Raw genomic sequence first — 15,125 nt, 5'->3', positions numbered from 1 at the left:
GTTCTGAATAAAATTTCCGTTCCCTACGCAGTTACTATTCTTATATCCGGCCACGTAGTATTAAAACGAGTATATCGTGTATTGAACAAACATCGCTGAGCAGGAGATTAAACGTGCGTCTCTTCTAAATGTCATTTAACAATGCGTACTGTATAAGTGCATATGTTATTATTTGTCCTATAATTTATCTATAAACACACCTGAACACACACCTGAGTTGCATGCTGATTGGGGGTTATTGAGAAAATACCAAACATGTAGTTCGCTTGTTAACCGTGGAGACATGAGGGTGTTTTAGCTCATGAGCACATCGCGTATTCTTTATTATTTGGAATAGAGAAATAGCTAGTTAAGTAAACACTGGTAACACTTTATAGAAGGGAACACATATTCACCATTAACTGTGTGCTTACTAATATGCATATAAGTAGCATACTAGCCCTCTACTAGTAATTATTAAGCACGTATTAACACCTTATTCTACATAGCCTTATTCTACCTCTATTACGCCATGAATTAAAAAAAATCCTATTAACTCTTAATTATTACTTATTGACTGTAAATTCATGCATTGTTGTTTCTGAATAATGATGTGAATGACCAGTGGGTTATTAGGGCATTGTAGTTAATAGCGAATATGTGTCCCCTAATATAAAGTGTTACCAAAACACTTATAATATAGTATTGTAGCCCACTGTCCACATGGTGTCAGTGTGACCTAATGGTTGTGGTGCTCATTTCATAGAGGCCCTGCCCATCTCTGGATTATATCTGATGGAGGTGGTATGCTGATGGAGTACACATCGTAGGCTACGTATTAAGTAATAAATATAGCGGTTACGATTTGTGTGTGAAAGCTTCTGCTTGAGAACCAGAGTATGGGTCCAATTGGACTTGTTTGATGAGCAATTGGATCACTGCATTTGCCTACAAAGAAATCCTTCATGTTTGGCTTCACAATGGAAGAACGAGGACAAAGGCGCCGAGTGAAGTGCTGGTGGCTTGCCGGGATTTTGTTGCTGTGTTTTGTGGAGCGGATTTTGGCTCAGCTAAGATACTCTGTTCCAGAAGAAATACAAGTGGGATCACCTGTTGGAAATGTTGCAAAGGATTTAGGGCTTGACATTGGTACTTTAAAAGACAGGCGGTTTCGCATTGTTTCGGGGCCCAATCACGATCTGTTTCAGTTAAATACAAACAATGGAGTGTTGTATGTTGGACAAATCATGGACCGGGAGAAGATCTGTGGTGGAAACAAGGTCTGTTTGATAAACCTGAAAATTGTTGTTGAAAGTCCGCTGGAAATACATTACGTTGGTGTTGAAATAACGGATGTTAATGACCATTCACCCACTTTCCCAGAACGCGAGCAGCGGCTGGAAATAGCGGAGCACACTCCTCCAGGTACTCGATTCCAAATTCATGCGTCTAGAGACCCTGATGTCGGTACACAGTCAGTCCGATTATATAAATTAAGCCCAAACGAATTTTTTGACATTGAAATCAGAGACAGCGAGGAAGACAAGATCCCGTTTTTAGTGCTGAAAAAGGCGTTGGATAGGGAGCAAAAAGCAGAGCACAATTTCGTGTTAACAGCTCTTGATGGGGGCAGTCCGCCGAAATCTGGGAGCCTGAATTTAACCATAACTGTGCTGGATGCAAATGATAATCGCCCCGTGTTCAGCAAAGATATATATACTGTGTCATTAGATGAAAATGCCCCGATTGGAACTCTTGTGATACAAATAAACGCTACAGATTTAGATGAAGGTTCGAACAGTGAAATTGTATACATCTTTGGAAAAACACAAAAGAAAAAGGTTCAAGACACATTTGAATTAGACAGCGTCACTGGAGAGATTCGAGTGAAAGGAAACGTGGACTTTGAGGACACGGAGGTTTACAGACTAGATTTGCAGGCTTCAGACAGAGGTCAGCCACCTGGGACCGCTGAAAGTAGAGTTGTGATAAAAATAAAAGACGTGAACGACAATAAGCCAGATATTGAAGTAACGTCACTGTCTAACGTGGTCCCAGAAGATTCAAAACCTGGCACGGTTATCTCTCTCATCAGTGTTACTGACAGAGATTCGGGCATGAATGGGAAAGTTATTTGTAAAATCTCAGGTAATGTTCCGTTTGATTTGACGCCTTCCATTGAGGAAAACATGTACTCTCTTGTCACAAAGGGGCGTTTAGACCGAGAGACTCTGTCCCATTATGACATCACAATAACAGCTACCGACTGTGGTGAACCTCCACTTTCCACTGTAAAAACCTTGAGTGTTCAGGTGTCTGATGTGAATGACAACAGACCAATCTTCAGCCAGAATCCATTTGAACTGTATTTAGTGGAAAACAATGCCCCGGGCGCATCGATATTTTCTGTAAGTGCTACTGATGATGATCTCAATGAAAATGCAGCAATATTGTACCACATAGTGAGAGGTGATGGCCTGCAGCGTGATATGACATCTTTCCTGAATGTAAATTCAGATAACGGTCACATTTCCGCCCTAAAAAGTTTTGACTTTGAAACTCTGAAAACGTTCCAGTTCCAAGTTGTTGCCACAGATTCTGGAACTCCGTCACTAAACAGCAACGTCACAGTGAACGTGTTCATTCTGGATCAGAACGACAACGCTCCAGTCATCCTGTATCCAGTCAGCTCGAACGGTTCTGCTGAAGGTGTGGAGGAGATTCCCCGCAATGTGAACGCAGGACACTTGGTGACTAAAGTCAGAGCCTATGACGCTGATATAGGATATAACGGCTGGTTACTGTTTTCACTGCAGGAAGTTACTGACCACAGTCTCTTTGCTTTGGACCGCTATACAGGACAGATCAGAACACTTCGCTCATTCACAGAGACAGACGAGGCTGAACATAAACTGGTCATACTGGTGAAAGACAATGGGAACGTTTCACTCTCAGCAACAGCTACTGTGATTGTCAAAGTTGTGGAACCCAAAGAGGCTTTTGCTGCTTCTGATGTTAAAAGTGCATCAAAGGATGAGGAGGGGAATGATGTGACTTTTTATCTGATAATAACTTTGGGCTCAGTTTCTGTACTTTTTCTCATCAGTATCATCGTGCTGATTGCAATGCAGTGCTCAAAATCCACAGACTATACTTCAAAATATCTACAAGAGCCTAATTATGACGGGACACTGTGTCACAGCATCCAGTACAGATCCGGAGACAAACGGTACATGCTAGTTGGACCCAGAATGAGTATAGGATCTACTATAGTCCCTGGAAGCCATGCGAATACTCTAGTGCTTCCAGACAGGAGACGTCCGTCTATAGAGGTAAGCCCATGTTTTGGATTTAATTGACGCCGTTTTTCACGCACTCATACATTATTTACATGAACATTAAGATATTTTTTTCTGAACTGACACGATTTCCTTCAGAAATACACCAAGGCATATAGCAAGTAATGTTTACAATACGCTGAAGTTTTGCCAATGTCCCTTTTTGTCTCTGTAGAAATTAGAAAATGTGTTAAGGTTACTAACAAGACACCATATGTTACGGTATTATCCATTATTTATATCCCATAGTACTGTCAAATGTGTTTAAACTAACTTTATTGGTCATACATTGAAGTTGGGAGTCACGTTTCATTTGGCATGACTTTTTAAGGAAGACATTTAGGACACATCACGAGGAATGATCTACCAACATAATGGCAAAATCGTAGCGCTGTCCATGGTGCTGACAGTCACACTACAGCCTATTGTGGTCTTTTTTAATATGGAATGTAGGTTTCGTTTTAAAACGTAATGAATTTCATTTGTGGACATTAATAGCCAAACTTGTGGTTTGTATTTTAGCCAACGTACTATAAGCAATTGCTTTTTTATTACAACACTATTGTATTTCAGAAATCTGGGTATATCTTGTACACTGTTGAATCTACTGATTTATATTCATTTGTATTATGAAAAGTATATTAGTACACATTTGAAACTAAATTGTCATCAGATTTATATTGTAACATATGTTGGATTACTTATACTTTCTGTAAAACGAATAAGATTATTTGCTTTTAATTATTTACAGAATGCAGTCGTACAACACTATTAAATTATTGTCCATATAAATTTTACTTTCATCTCTTGTTTTGACACTGCTGGTTTGAAATTGTGCTGTCCATGGTTCTATAATTTTATATTCAAGATATTGTCGTTGTTGTTGTTTTGGGTATAAAATTAATGGTAGATAGAGCTTTGTGTTCTGACCTGTTGTTCTGATTAAAATTTGTTGTCCCTCTTCAGGTCGTATTCCTACGTACAGCCACTTGTTTGTATTAATCAAGGTGCATCCATAGTGTCAGGGCCGGTCCTAGCTATGGGCAATGTGGGCGGCCGCCCAGGGCGCAAATGTGGCCAGGACCGGCGCTGCATAGTGTATTGAACAAACAAAGCTGTGAAGCAGATTTACAGTGCGTGTCTTTTCCATCCTTGCTTTATTATGGTATGGACAGAATTTGATGGTTACAAGTAATTTAATACTGCATCTAATTACAGGTGCTATTATTTGCTTTATCAATTATCCAAAAACACAAACCCTAGTCAAAAGCTGATTGGGGGTTGCTGAGAAAATAGCAAACATGTAGTACATATGCTGGAGAAGGGCTAACATGAGCATTCTTCACAGAGTGGAATATGGGGGCGTTTAAGCTCATCTCATCATGTGGCCGTTTACTACTCGATAGATTGGAATAGAGGAGATAGTAATGAAGTAAAACACTTGTAATATAGTATTGTAACCCACTGTCCACATGGTGTCAGTGTGACCTAATGGTTGTGGTGCTCATTTCATAGAGGCCCTGCCCATCTCTGGGTCATATCTGATGGAGGTGGTATGCTGACGGAGTACACATCGTAGTCTACGTATTGAATAATAAGAATAGCGGTTAAAATTTGTGTGTGAAAGCTCCTGCTTGAGAGTCGTACAATGGGTCCGATTGGACTTGTCTGATGAGTAATTGGATCACTGCATTTGCCTACAAAGAAATCCTTGATTTTTGGCTTCACAATGGAAGAACGAGGACAAAGGCGCCGAGTGAAGTGCTGGTGGCTTGCCGGGATTTTGTTGCTGTGTTTTGTGGAGCGGATTTTGGCTCAGCTAAGATACTCTGTTCCAGAAGAAATACAAGTGGGATCACCTGTTGGAAACGTTGCAAAGGATTTAGGGCTTGACATTGGTACTTTAAAAGACAGGCGGTTTCGCATTGTTTCGGGACCCAATCACTCTCTGTTTCAGTTAAATCAAAACAATGGAGTGTTGTATGTTGGACAAATAATGGACCGGGAGGAGCTCTGTGGTGGAAACAAGGTCTGTTTGATAAATCTGAAAATTGTTGTTGAAAGTCCGCTGGAAATACATTACGTTGGTGTTGAAATAACGGATGTTAATGACCATTCACCCACTTTCCCAGAACGCGAGCAGCGCCTGGAAATAGCGGAGCACACTCCCCCGGGTACTCGTTTCCAAATTCATGCGGCGAGAGACCCCGATGTCGGTACCCAGTCAGTCCGATTATATAAATTGAGTCCAAATGATTTTTTTGATATCGAAATCAGAGAGAGTGAGGAAGACAAGATACCGTCTTTAGTGCTGAAAAAGGCGTTGGATAGGGAGCAAAAGGCAGAACATCATTTCGTGTTAACAGCTCTTGATGGGGGCAGTCCGCCGAAATCTGGGAGCCTGAATTTAACCATAACTGTGCTGGATACAAATGATAATCGACCTGTGTTCAGTAAAGATATATATACTGTGTCATTAGATGAAAATGCCCCGATTGGAACACTTGTCATACAAATAAACGCTACAGATTTAGATGAAGGTTTAAACAGTGATATTGTATACATATTTGGAAAAACGCAAAAGAAAAAAGTGCATGACACATTTGAATTAGACAGCGTCACTGGAGAGATTCGAGTGAAAGGAAACGTGGACTTTGAGGACACGGAGGTTTACAGACTAGAATTGCAGGCTTCAGATAAAGGTCAGCCACCTTGGACTGCTGAAAGTAGAGTTGTGATAAAAATAAAAGACGTGAACGACAATAAGCCAGATATTGAAGTAACGTCACTGTCTAACGTAGTCCCAGAAGATTCAAAGCCTGGCACGGTTATCTCTCTCATCAGTGTTACTGACAGAGATTCGGGCATGAATGGGAAAGTTATTTGTAAAATCTCAGGTAATGTTCCGTTTGATTTGACGCCTTCGATTGAGGAAAACATGTACTCTCTTGTCACAAAGGGGCGTTTAGACCGAGAGACTCTGTCCCATTATGACATCACAATAACAGCTACCGACTGTGGTGAACCTCCACTTTCCACTGTAAAAACCTTGAGTGTTCAGGTGTCTGACGTGAATGACAACAGACCAAATTTCAGCCAGAATCCATTTGAACTGTATTTAGTGGAAAACAATGCCCCGGGCGCATCGATATTCTCTGTAAGTGCTACTGATGATGATCTAAATGAAAATGCAGCAATAATATACCACATAGTGAGAGGTGATGGCCTGCAGCGTGATATGACGTCTTTCCTGAATGTAAATTCAGATAACGGTCACATTTCCGCTCTGAAAAGTTTTGACTTTGAAACTCTGAAAACGTTCCAGTTCCAAGTTGTTGCCACAGATTCTGGAACTCCGTCACTAAGCAGCAACGTCACAGTGAACGTGTTCATTCTGGATCAGAACGACAACGCTCCAGTCATCCTGTATCCAGTCAGCTCGAACGGTTCTGCTGAAGGTGTGGAGGAGATTCCCCGCAATGTGAACGCAGGACACTTGGTGACTAAAGTCAGAGCCTATGACGCTGATATAGGATATAACGGCTGGTTACTGTTTTCACTGCAGGAAGTTACTGACCACAGTCTCTTTGCTTTGGACCGCTATACAGGACAGATCAGAACACTACGCTCATTCACAGAGACAGACGACGCTGAACATAAACTGGTCATACTGGTGAAAGACAATGGGAACGTTTCACTGTCAGCAACAGCTACTGTGATTGTCAAAGTTGTGGAACCCAAAGAGGCTTTTGCAGCTTCTGATGTTAAAAGTGCAACAAAGGATGATGACGGGAATGATGTGACTTTTTATCTGATGATAACTCTGGGCTCAGTTTCAGTACTTTTCCTCATCAGTATCATTGTGCTGATTGCAATGCAGTGCTCAAAATCCACAGACTATACTTCTAAATATCTACAAGAGCCTAATTATGACGGGACACTGTGTCACAGCATCCAGTACAGATCCGGAGACAAACGGTACATGTTAGTTGGACCCAGAATGAGTATAGGATCTACTATAGTTCCGGGGAGCCATGCAAATACACTCGTGTTTCCTGACAGGAGACGTCCGTCTATGGAGGTAAGCCTATGTTTCGCATTTAATTGACGCTATTTTTCAAACACTCATATATTATTTTCATGAGCATTAAAATAACTTCTACTGAACTGACACGATTTCTTTCAGAAATACACCAACGCATATTGCAAGTAATGTTTGTAATACGTTGATGATTTGTCAATGTCCCTTTTTGTCTCTGTAGAAATTAGAAAATGTGTTCAGGTTACTAACAAGACACCATATGTTACGGCATTATACATTATTTATATCGTATAGTACTGTCAAATGGGTTTAAGTTAACTCTATTGGTCAGACATTGAAGTTGGGAATCAAATTTCAGTTGGCATGACTTTTTAAGGAAGACATTTAGGACACATCACGAGGAATGATCTACCAACATAACGGCTAATTTCGTAGCGCTGTCCATGGTGCTGACAGTCACTCTGCAGCCTATTGTGGTCTTTTTCAATATGGAATGTAGGTGTCGTTTTAAACCTTACAGCATTTCTTTGGTGGAATTTAATAGCCAAACTTGTGGTTTGTATTTTAGCCAACGTACAACAAGCAATTGCTTTTTTATTACTACACTATTGTATTTCAGAAATCAGGGTGTATCTTGTACACTGTTGAATCTACTGACTTCTATTCATTTGTATTATGAAAAGTCTATTAGCACACCTCTGAAACTAAATTGTCATCAGTTTTATATTGTAACATATTCTGGATTACTTATACTTCATGTAAAACGAATACGATTGTTTTCTTTGAATTATGTACAGAATGCTTTCGTACAGCACTATTAAATTATACGCCATATACATTTTACTTTTATTTGTTGTTCTGACCCGTTGAAATTGTGCTGTCCATGGTGCTGAAATTTTATTTTCAAGATATTGTCGTTGTTGATGTTTTGGGTATAAAATTAATGGCAGATAGTCCTTGGTGTTCTGGCCTTCTAAATAACATTTGTTTTCCCTATTCAGTTCATATTCCTACGTCCAGCCACGTGTTTCTATTAATCAAAGTGCATCGATACTGTATTGATCAAAATCAAGCCGTAAAACAGAATTACAATGTGACTCTCTTCCATAAATCCGACACAATATGATGATTACATGTAATTTAACAATGCATCTAATTTCAGGTGCTAGTTTGTCTTGTCAATTATCCCCCCCAAAAAAAACAACACACCTGAGTCGTAAACTGATTCGGGGTTGCTGGGAAAATACCAAGCATGCAGTTGATTTGTTAACCTGAGTTTCTCCACAGAGTGAGGCATGGGGGCTTTTGACCTCATCAGCTCATCATGTGGCCTTTTACTACTGGATCAGCATATAGCAGTCGATTGGAATAGAGGAGATAGTAGTGAAGTAGAACACTTGTAATATAGTATTGTAGCCCACTGTCCACATGGTGTCAGTGTGACCTAATGGTTGTGGTGCTCATTTCATAGAGGCCCTGCCCATCTCTGGATCATATCTGATGTAGGTGGTATGCTGACGGAGTACACATCGTAGGCTACGTATTAAGTAATAAATATAGCGGTTACGATTTGCATGTGAAAGCTTCTGTTTGAGAGCCGGAGTATAGGTCCAACTGAACTTGTCTGATGAGGAACTGGACCACTACATTTGCCTACAAAGAAACCCTTGATTTTTGGCTTCACAATGGGAGAACGAGGACAAAGGCGCCGAGTGAAGTGCTGGTGGCTTGCCGGGATTTTGTTGCTGTGTTTTGTGGAGCGGATTTTGGCTCAGCTAAGATACTCTGTTCCAGAAGAAATACAAGTGGGATCACCTGTTGGAAATGTTGCAAAGGATTTAGGGCTTGACATTGGAACTTTGAAAGACAGGCGGTTTCGCATTGTTTCGGGGCCCAATCACGATCTGTTTCAGTTAAATACAAACAATGGAGTGTTGTATGTTGGACAAATCATGGACCGGGAGGAGCTCTGTGGAGGAGCCAAGGTCTGTTTGATAAATCTGAAAATTGTTGTTGAAAGTCCGCTGGAAATACATTACGTTGGTGTTGAAATAACGGATGTTAATGACCATTCACCCACATTTCCAGAACGCGAGCAGCGGCTGGAAATAGCGGAGCACACTCCTCCAGGTACTCGTTTCCAAATTCAAGCGGCGAGAGATCCCGATGTCGGTACACAGTCAGTCCGATTATATAAATTAAGCCCAAATGAATTTTTTGATGTTGAAATCAGAGATAGCGAGGAAGACAAGATACCGTTTTTAGTGCTGAAAAAGGCGTTGGATAGGGAACAAAAGGCAGAACATCATTTCGTGTTAACAGCTCTTGATGGTGGCAGTCCGCCGAAATCTGGGAGCCTGAATTTAACCATTACTGTGCTGGATGCAAACGATAATCGACCTGTGTTCAGCAAAGACATATATACTGTGTCATTAAATGAAAATGTCCCGATTGGAACTCTTGTGATACAAATAAACGCTACAGATCTAGATGAAGGTTTGAACAGTGAAATTGAATACACGTTTATAAAAACGCAAAAGAAAAAAGCGCATGACACATTTGAATTAGACAGCGTCACTGGAGAGATTCGAGTGAAAGGAAACGTGGACTTTGAGGACACGGAGGTTTACAGACTAGATTTGCAGGCTTCAGATAAAGGCCATTTACCATGGACAGCCGAAAGTAGAGTTGTGATAAAAATAAAAGACGTGAACGACAATAAGCCAGATATTGAAGTAACGTCACTGTCTAACGTGGTCCCAGAAGATTCAAAGCCTGGCACGGTTATCTCTCTCATCAGTGTTACTGACAGAGATTCGGGCATGAATGGGAAAGTTATTTGTAAAATCTCAGGTAATGTTCCGTTTGATTTGACGCCTTCGATTGAGGAAAACATGTACTCTCTTGTCACAAAGGGGCGTTTAGACCGAGAGACTCTGTCCCATTATGACATCACAATAACAGCTACCGACTGTGGTGAACCTCCACTTTCCACTGTAAAAACCTTGAGTGTTCAGGTGTCTGATGTGAATGACAACAGACCAAATTTCAGCCAGAATCCATTTGAACTGTATTTAGTGGAAAACAATGCCCCGGGCGCATCGATATTTTCTGTAAGTGCTACTGATGATGATCTAAATGAAAATGCAGCAATAATATACCACATAGTGAGAGGTGATGGCCTGCAGCGTGATATGACGTCTTTCCTGAATGTAAATTCAGATAACGGTCACATTTCCGCTCTGAAAAGTTTTGACTTTGAAACTCTGAAAACGTTCCAGTTCCAAGTTGTTGCCACAGATTCTGGAACTCCGTCACTAAGCAGCAACGTCACAGTGAACGTGTTCATTCTGGATCAGAACGACAACGCTCCAGTCATCCTGTATCCAGTCAGCTCGAACGGTTCTGCTGAAGGTGTGGAGGAGATTCCCCGCAATGTGAACGCAGGACACTTGGTGACTAAAGTCAGAGCCTATGACGCTGATATAGGATATAACGGCTGGTTACTGTTTTCACTGCAGGAAGTTACTGACCACAGTCTCTTTGCTTTGGACCGCTATACAGGACAGATCAGAACACTTCGCTCATTCACAGAGACAGACGAGGCTGAACATAAACTGGTCATACTGGTGAAAGACAATGGGAACGTTTCACTCTCAGCAACAGCTACTGTGACCGTCAAAGTTGTGGAACCCAAAGAGGCTTTTGCTGCTTCTGATGTCAAAAGTGCAACTAAAGTTGTCGAGGAAGACAATGTTACATTTTATCTGATGATAACTCTGGGATCAGTTTCTGTACTTTTCCTCGTCAGTATCATCGTGCTGATTGCAATGCAGTGCTCAAAATCCACAGACTATACTTCTAAATATCTACAAGAGCCTAATTATGACGGGACACTGTGTCACAGCATCCAGTACAGATCTGGAGACAAGCGGTACATGTTAGTTGGACCCAGAATGAGTATAGGATCTACTATAGTCCCAGGCAGCCATGCGAATACACTAGTGCTCCCTGACAGGAGGACATCTGGAGAGGTAAGCCCATGTTCCGATTTTAATTGAATCTGTTTTTCACACTCAGTTACATTGCAATGTCTTATGTCGTCTTCATTTAAGTCACATCCCTTGAAAATAGAAAATGTGTTCAGGGTATTTAGACGACACCATATTTCATACTTTATATCCTAGCACTATTCAAGCTGTTGACTTGTAGTGTGTTGGTCATATTGTGGGAATTTTAAAGTTTGGATTCAAGTTTCGGTTCTGACATGCCTTTTAAGCAAGACTTTCAGGACATCACAAGGAATTTATACTAACACAATGGTAAATGTCGAAGCGCTATCCATGGTTCTGACAATCACGCTTATGGATATACGGTGCTGATTAAGTAAGAACGTTGTGGTTTGTATGTTTTTAATCACTTACCACAGTGCTGTCTTTCAGAAACCTTGATCTATCTTATTGCATCATGAAAGTTGGTACTCCTTTGAAACTAGCTTGAGTAATATTCGTCATTACAGTGTAGCCAGTCTTCAAAAGACTTCGTAAGTAATATTTTGTTTAGGGAATTGAGTGCACACTTTGTTTATGTTGCACTGCTATAAATCAATAATGTATGCAATAATGACGTGATTTTTAGTGTTTTTAGTATAGTGATGTCTATAACGCTTCAGTCTGTTTCCCGATTGTCATACTATACAGAAATTATTCACAATTTGTAGTCAAGGAGCTCCAACTTGCCATCGTGGTTTATATCGCGGTTCGCTTAAAAATATTATTATCTGGCCAGTCCACTAGGTGTCAGTGTCATATAAGCACAAATTGTTGTGGTGGACGCTGGACCTGCCCCTTCCAGGGAGGTTTTGTTCACGTCGACAGAGAAGAGACAGTACCTTCAACAGAAGAATGTGCACCCTTTGTTCCAGTTGTACATTGATAAACTGAAAATATGGAATATAATTCAACAATATATGCTGTGGCTTAGGCAATTTCCTTTATCGCAAGGACTCGTGAGTGGATTTAATAATAAACAAAACGGAAACGATGGGAGCCGGAGGACAAAGAGGAGGAATACAATCCTGGTGGTTAGCCATCCGTTTTTCTGTGATGCTCAGCTGCGTGGAAATTGTTTCAGCTCAGATAAAATATTCCGTTCCAGAGGAAGTAAAAGTGGGATCTATTGTGGGAAATGTAGCCAAGGATTTAGGATTGGACATCAGTTCGCTGCAGGAACGACGATTTCGTATCGTTTCGGGAACTAAAGATGATCAGTTTGAAGTAAATCAGAACAACGGCGCTTTGTATGTGAAAAAGAACATCGACCGAGAGGAGCTTTGTGAAAACGTTTCCCCATGTTTATTAAACCTCAAAATGGTAGCCGAGAACCCCATGGAAATACATTATGTGGGAGTTGAAATCATAGATGTAAACGATAATTCACCAAGCTTTCAAGAGAAATTAAAAATATTAGAGATTGCGGAGTCTACTGTTCCTGGAAAACGTTTCCAGTTACCATCTGCGCACGATCCAGATGTTGTCATAAATACAGTGCGTGTGTATAAATTAAACCAAAACGAATATTTCAGCATACAAATACGGGAGAGGGGAGAGGACAAGATACCATTCTTAGTTCTGCAAAAGTCTCTAGATCGGGAAAAATACCACGAGCACAAACTGGTTCTGACAGCAGTTGACGGTGGAAATCCACCGAGATCAGGGACACTTAATGTTACAGTCATGGTTCTCGATTCAAATGATAACCATCCTACATTTAGCCAAGAAGTATATTCAGTAACAGTACCTGAAAATGTAGATGCAGATACAAGTGTAATTAAGGTAATGGCGACTGATGTGGATGAGGGCGCAAATGGAGACATTGCATATTTTTTCGGTGGTGAACTTGACCGGAAGATATACGATATGTTTAGTCTAGATAAAGACACTGGTGAAATTCGAGTAAAGGGAGAAATTGACTTTGAGAAGGTTGATGTTTATAAGTTAGACGTCCACGCCACTGACAAAGGACAGCCTCCAATGAGTACTGATTGCAGGGTGATCATTAAAGTGTTAGACAAAAACGACAACAAACCACAAATAGAAGTGACTTCTCTGTCAAACATGGTGTCTGAAGACTCAAAACCTGGGACGGTGGTGTCTCTGATTAGTATTACAGACCAAGACGCCGGCTTAAACGGTAAAGTAATATGCAGCCTTTCAGATAATGTACCATTCGATTTAAAACCATCATTTCAAGACAATATGTACTCCTTAGTTTTGAACCAGAATTTGAATCGAGAAGCAATTTCACATTATGACATTACAGTAACAGCTACAGACTGTGGGCAGCCTCCTCTGTCTACAATTAAAACTCTGAGCATTGAGGTTTCAGACGTGAATGATAATGCCCCACAATTTATGAATAATCCAATTGAACTTTACCTGCAAGAAAATAACGTGCCTGGAAACCAAATAATTTCGGTTACTGCTTTAGATAAAGATTTAAATGAAAATGCAGTTTTAACCTATCATATAGTTAGAGAGGAAGGTAGTCAAGTTAAAATTGCCCCATTTCTGAATATAAATTCAGAAAATGGACAAATTTCCGCCCTAAAAAGTTTCGACTTTGAAACTCTGAAAACTTTCCAGTTCCAAGTTGTTGCCACAGATTCTGGAACTCCGTCACTAAGCAGCAACGTCACAGTGAACGTGTTCATTCTGGATCAGAACGACAACGCTCCAGTCATCCTGTATCCAGTCAGCTCGAACGGTTCTGCTGAAGGTGTGGAGGAGATTCCCCGCAATGTGAACGCAGGACACTTGGTGACTAAAGTCAGAGCCTATGACGCTGATATAGGATATAACGGCTGGTTACTGTTTTCACTGCAGGAAGTTACTGACCACAGTCTCTTTGCTTTGGACCGCTATACAGGACAGATCAGAACACTTCGCTCATTCACAGAGACAGACGAGGCTGAACATAAACTGGTCATACTGGTGAAAGACAATGGAAACGTTTCACTCTCAGCAACAGCTACTATGATTGTCAAAGTTGTGGAGCCCAAAGAAGCTTTTGCAGCTTCTGATGTTAAAAGTTCTGCTAAAGTTGACGAGGAGGACAATGTTACATTATACTTGATGATAACTCTGGGATCAGTTTCTGTACTTTTCCTCGTCAGTATCATCGTGCTGATTGCAATGCAGTGTTCAAAATCCACAGACTATACTTCAAAATATCTACAAGAGCCTAATTATGATGGGACACTGTGTCACAGCATCCAGTACAGATCTGGGGACAAACGGTACATGCTAGTTGGACCAAGAATGAGTATAGGATCTACTATAGTTCCAGGCAGCCATGCGAATACTCTGGTGCTCCCTGACAGGAGGAGGACATCTGGAGAGGTAAGAGCTTGAAGACATTGCCACATAATTAAGCTATTTTTTTGGTTGTGACCTCTGTCCATGGTGCTGAAATGCAAAAGAGAGTGATGTCAAATCTAGAAATCATGCCTTTGTCACAGAATACTTGGGCACTGTGATTTTGACAGTTGCATCTATAAACAGTCCAATAAATTGTAACCTATCAGTCATTTGGATGTATGAAATTGATGCTTTTGTGCAGTTGTGGAAGCATTTTCTATGGGCTTTATTTATTTCAATACTGAGCTACAGGATTATTGTAACAAATTTCCTATGTTAATAAGAACCCTGTTAGAAATATGATACTCTTTTAGAGACAACATACTAATTTTACTACAGAACGTTACT

At 40.6% G+C, this 15,125-nt stretch overlaps 2 protein-coding genes across 3 annotated transcripts in view; both read left to right on the top strand.

Annotated features, from left to right (window-relative positions):
* The first annotated feature begins 810 nt into the window (after window positions 1-810).
* Window positions 811-15,125, top strand: part of LOC104937910 (protocadherin alpha-C2) — a 203,919-nt gene continuing 189,604 nt past the window's right edge. The window contains exon 1 of one of the 2 annotated variants that reach the window (XM_027278121.1): window positions 811-3,311. In XM_027278121.1, coding sequence (XP_027133922.1) covers window positions 945-3,311 — 2,367 coding nt within the window. In that variant the 5' untranslated portion in view covers window positions 811-944. Of the gene's footprint in view, window positions 3,312-12,240; window positions 14,760-15,125 lie in introns of those variants that run through there. The other variant, XM_027278143.1, reaches the window with a different exon arrangement.
* On the top strand, window positions 4,976-11,184 carry LOC113745770 (protocadherin beta-15-like). The gene is made up of 3 exons (XM_027278705.1): window positions 4,976-7,116; window positions 10,641-11,085; window positions 11,171-11,184. The coding sequence occupies exons 1-3, from the start codon at window positions 5,047-5,049 to the stop codon at window positions 11,182-11,184; spliced, it is 2,529 nt and encodes an 842-aa protein (XP_027134506.1). The 5' UTR covers window positions 4,976-5,046.

This window comes from Larimichthys crocea, chromosome I (assembly GCF_000972845.2).
Source record: "Larimichthys crocea isolate SSNF chromosome I, L_crocea_2.0, whole genome shotgun sequence".
NCBI lineage: Eukaryota > Metazoa > Chordata > Actinopteri > Sciaenidae > Larimichthys > Larimichthys crocea.
This window is presented reverse-complemented; position numbering and strand designations above follow the sequence as displayed.

Excerpts from the sequence above, each read along its gene's own strand:
- LOC113745770 (XM_027278705.1), top strand. The coding sequence starts at position 5,047 with ATGGAAGAACGAGGACAAAGGCGCCGAGTGAAGTGCTGGTGGCTTGCC. Across the intron at positions 7,117-10,640 it reads AGGATGATGACGGGAATGAT|TTCCAAGTTGTTGCCACAGA; the intron begins GTGACTTTTTAT and ends AAAACGTTCCAG.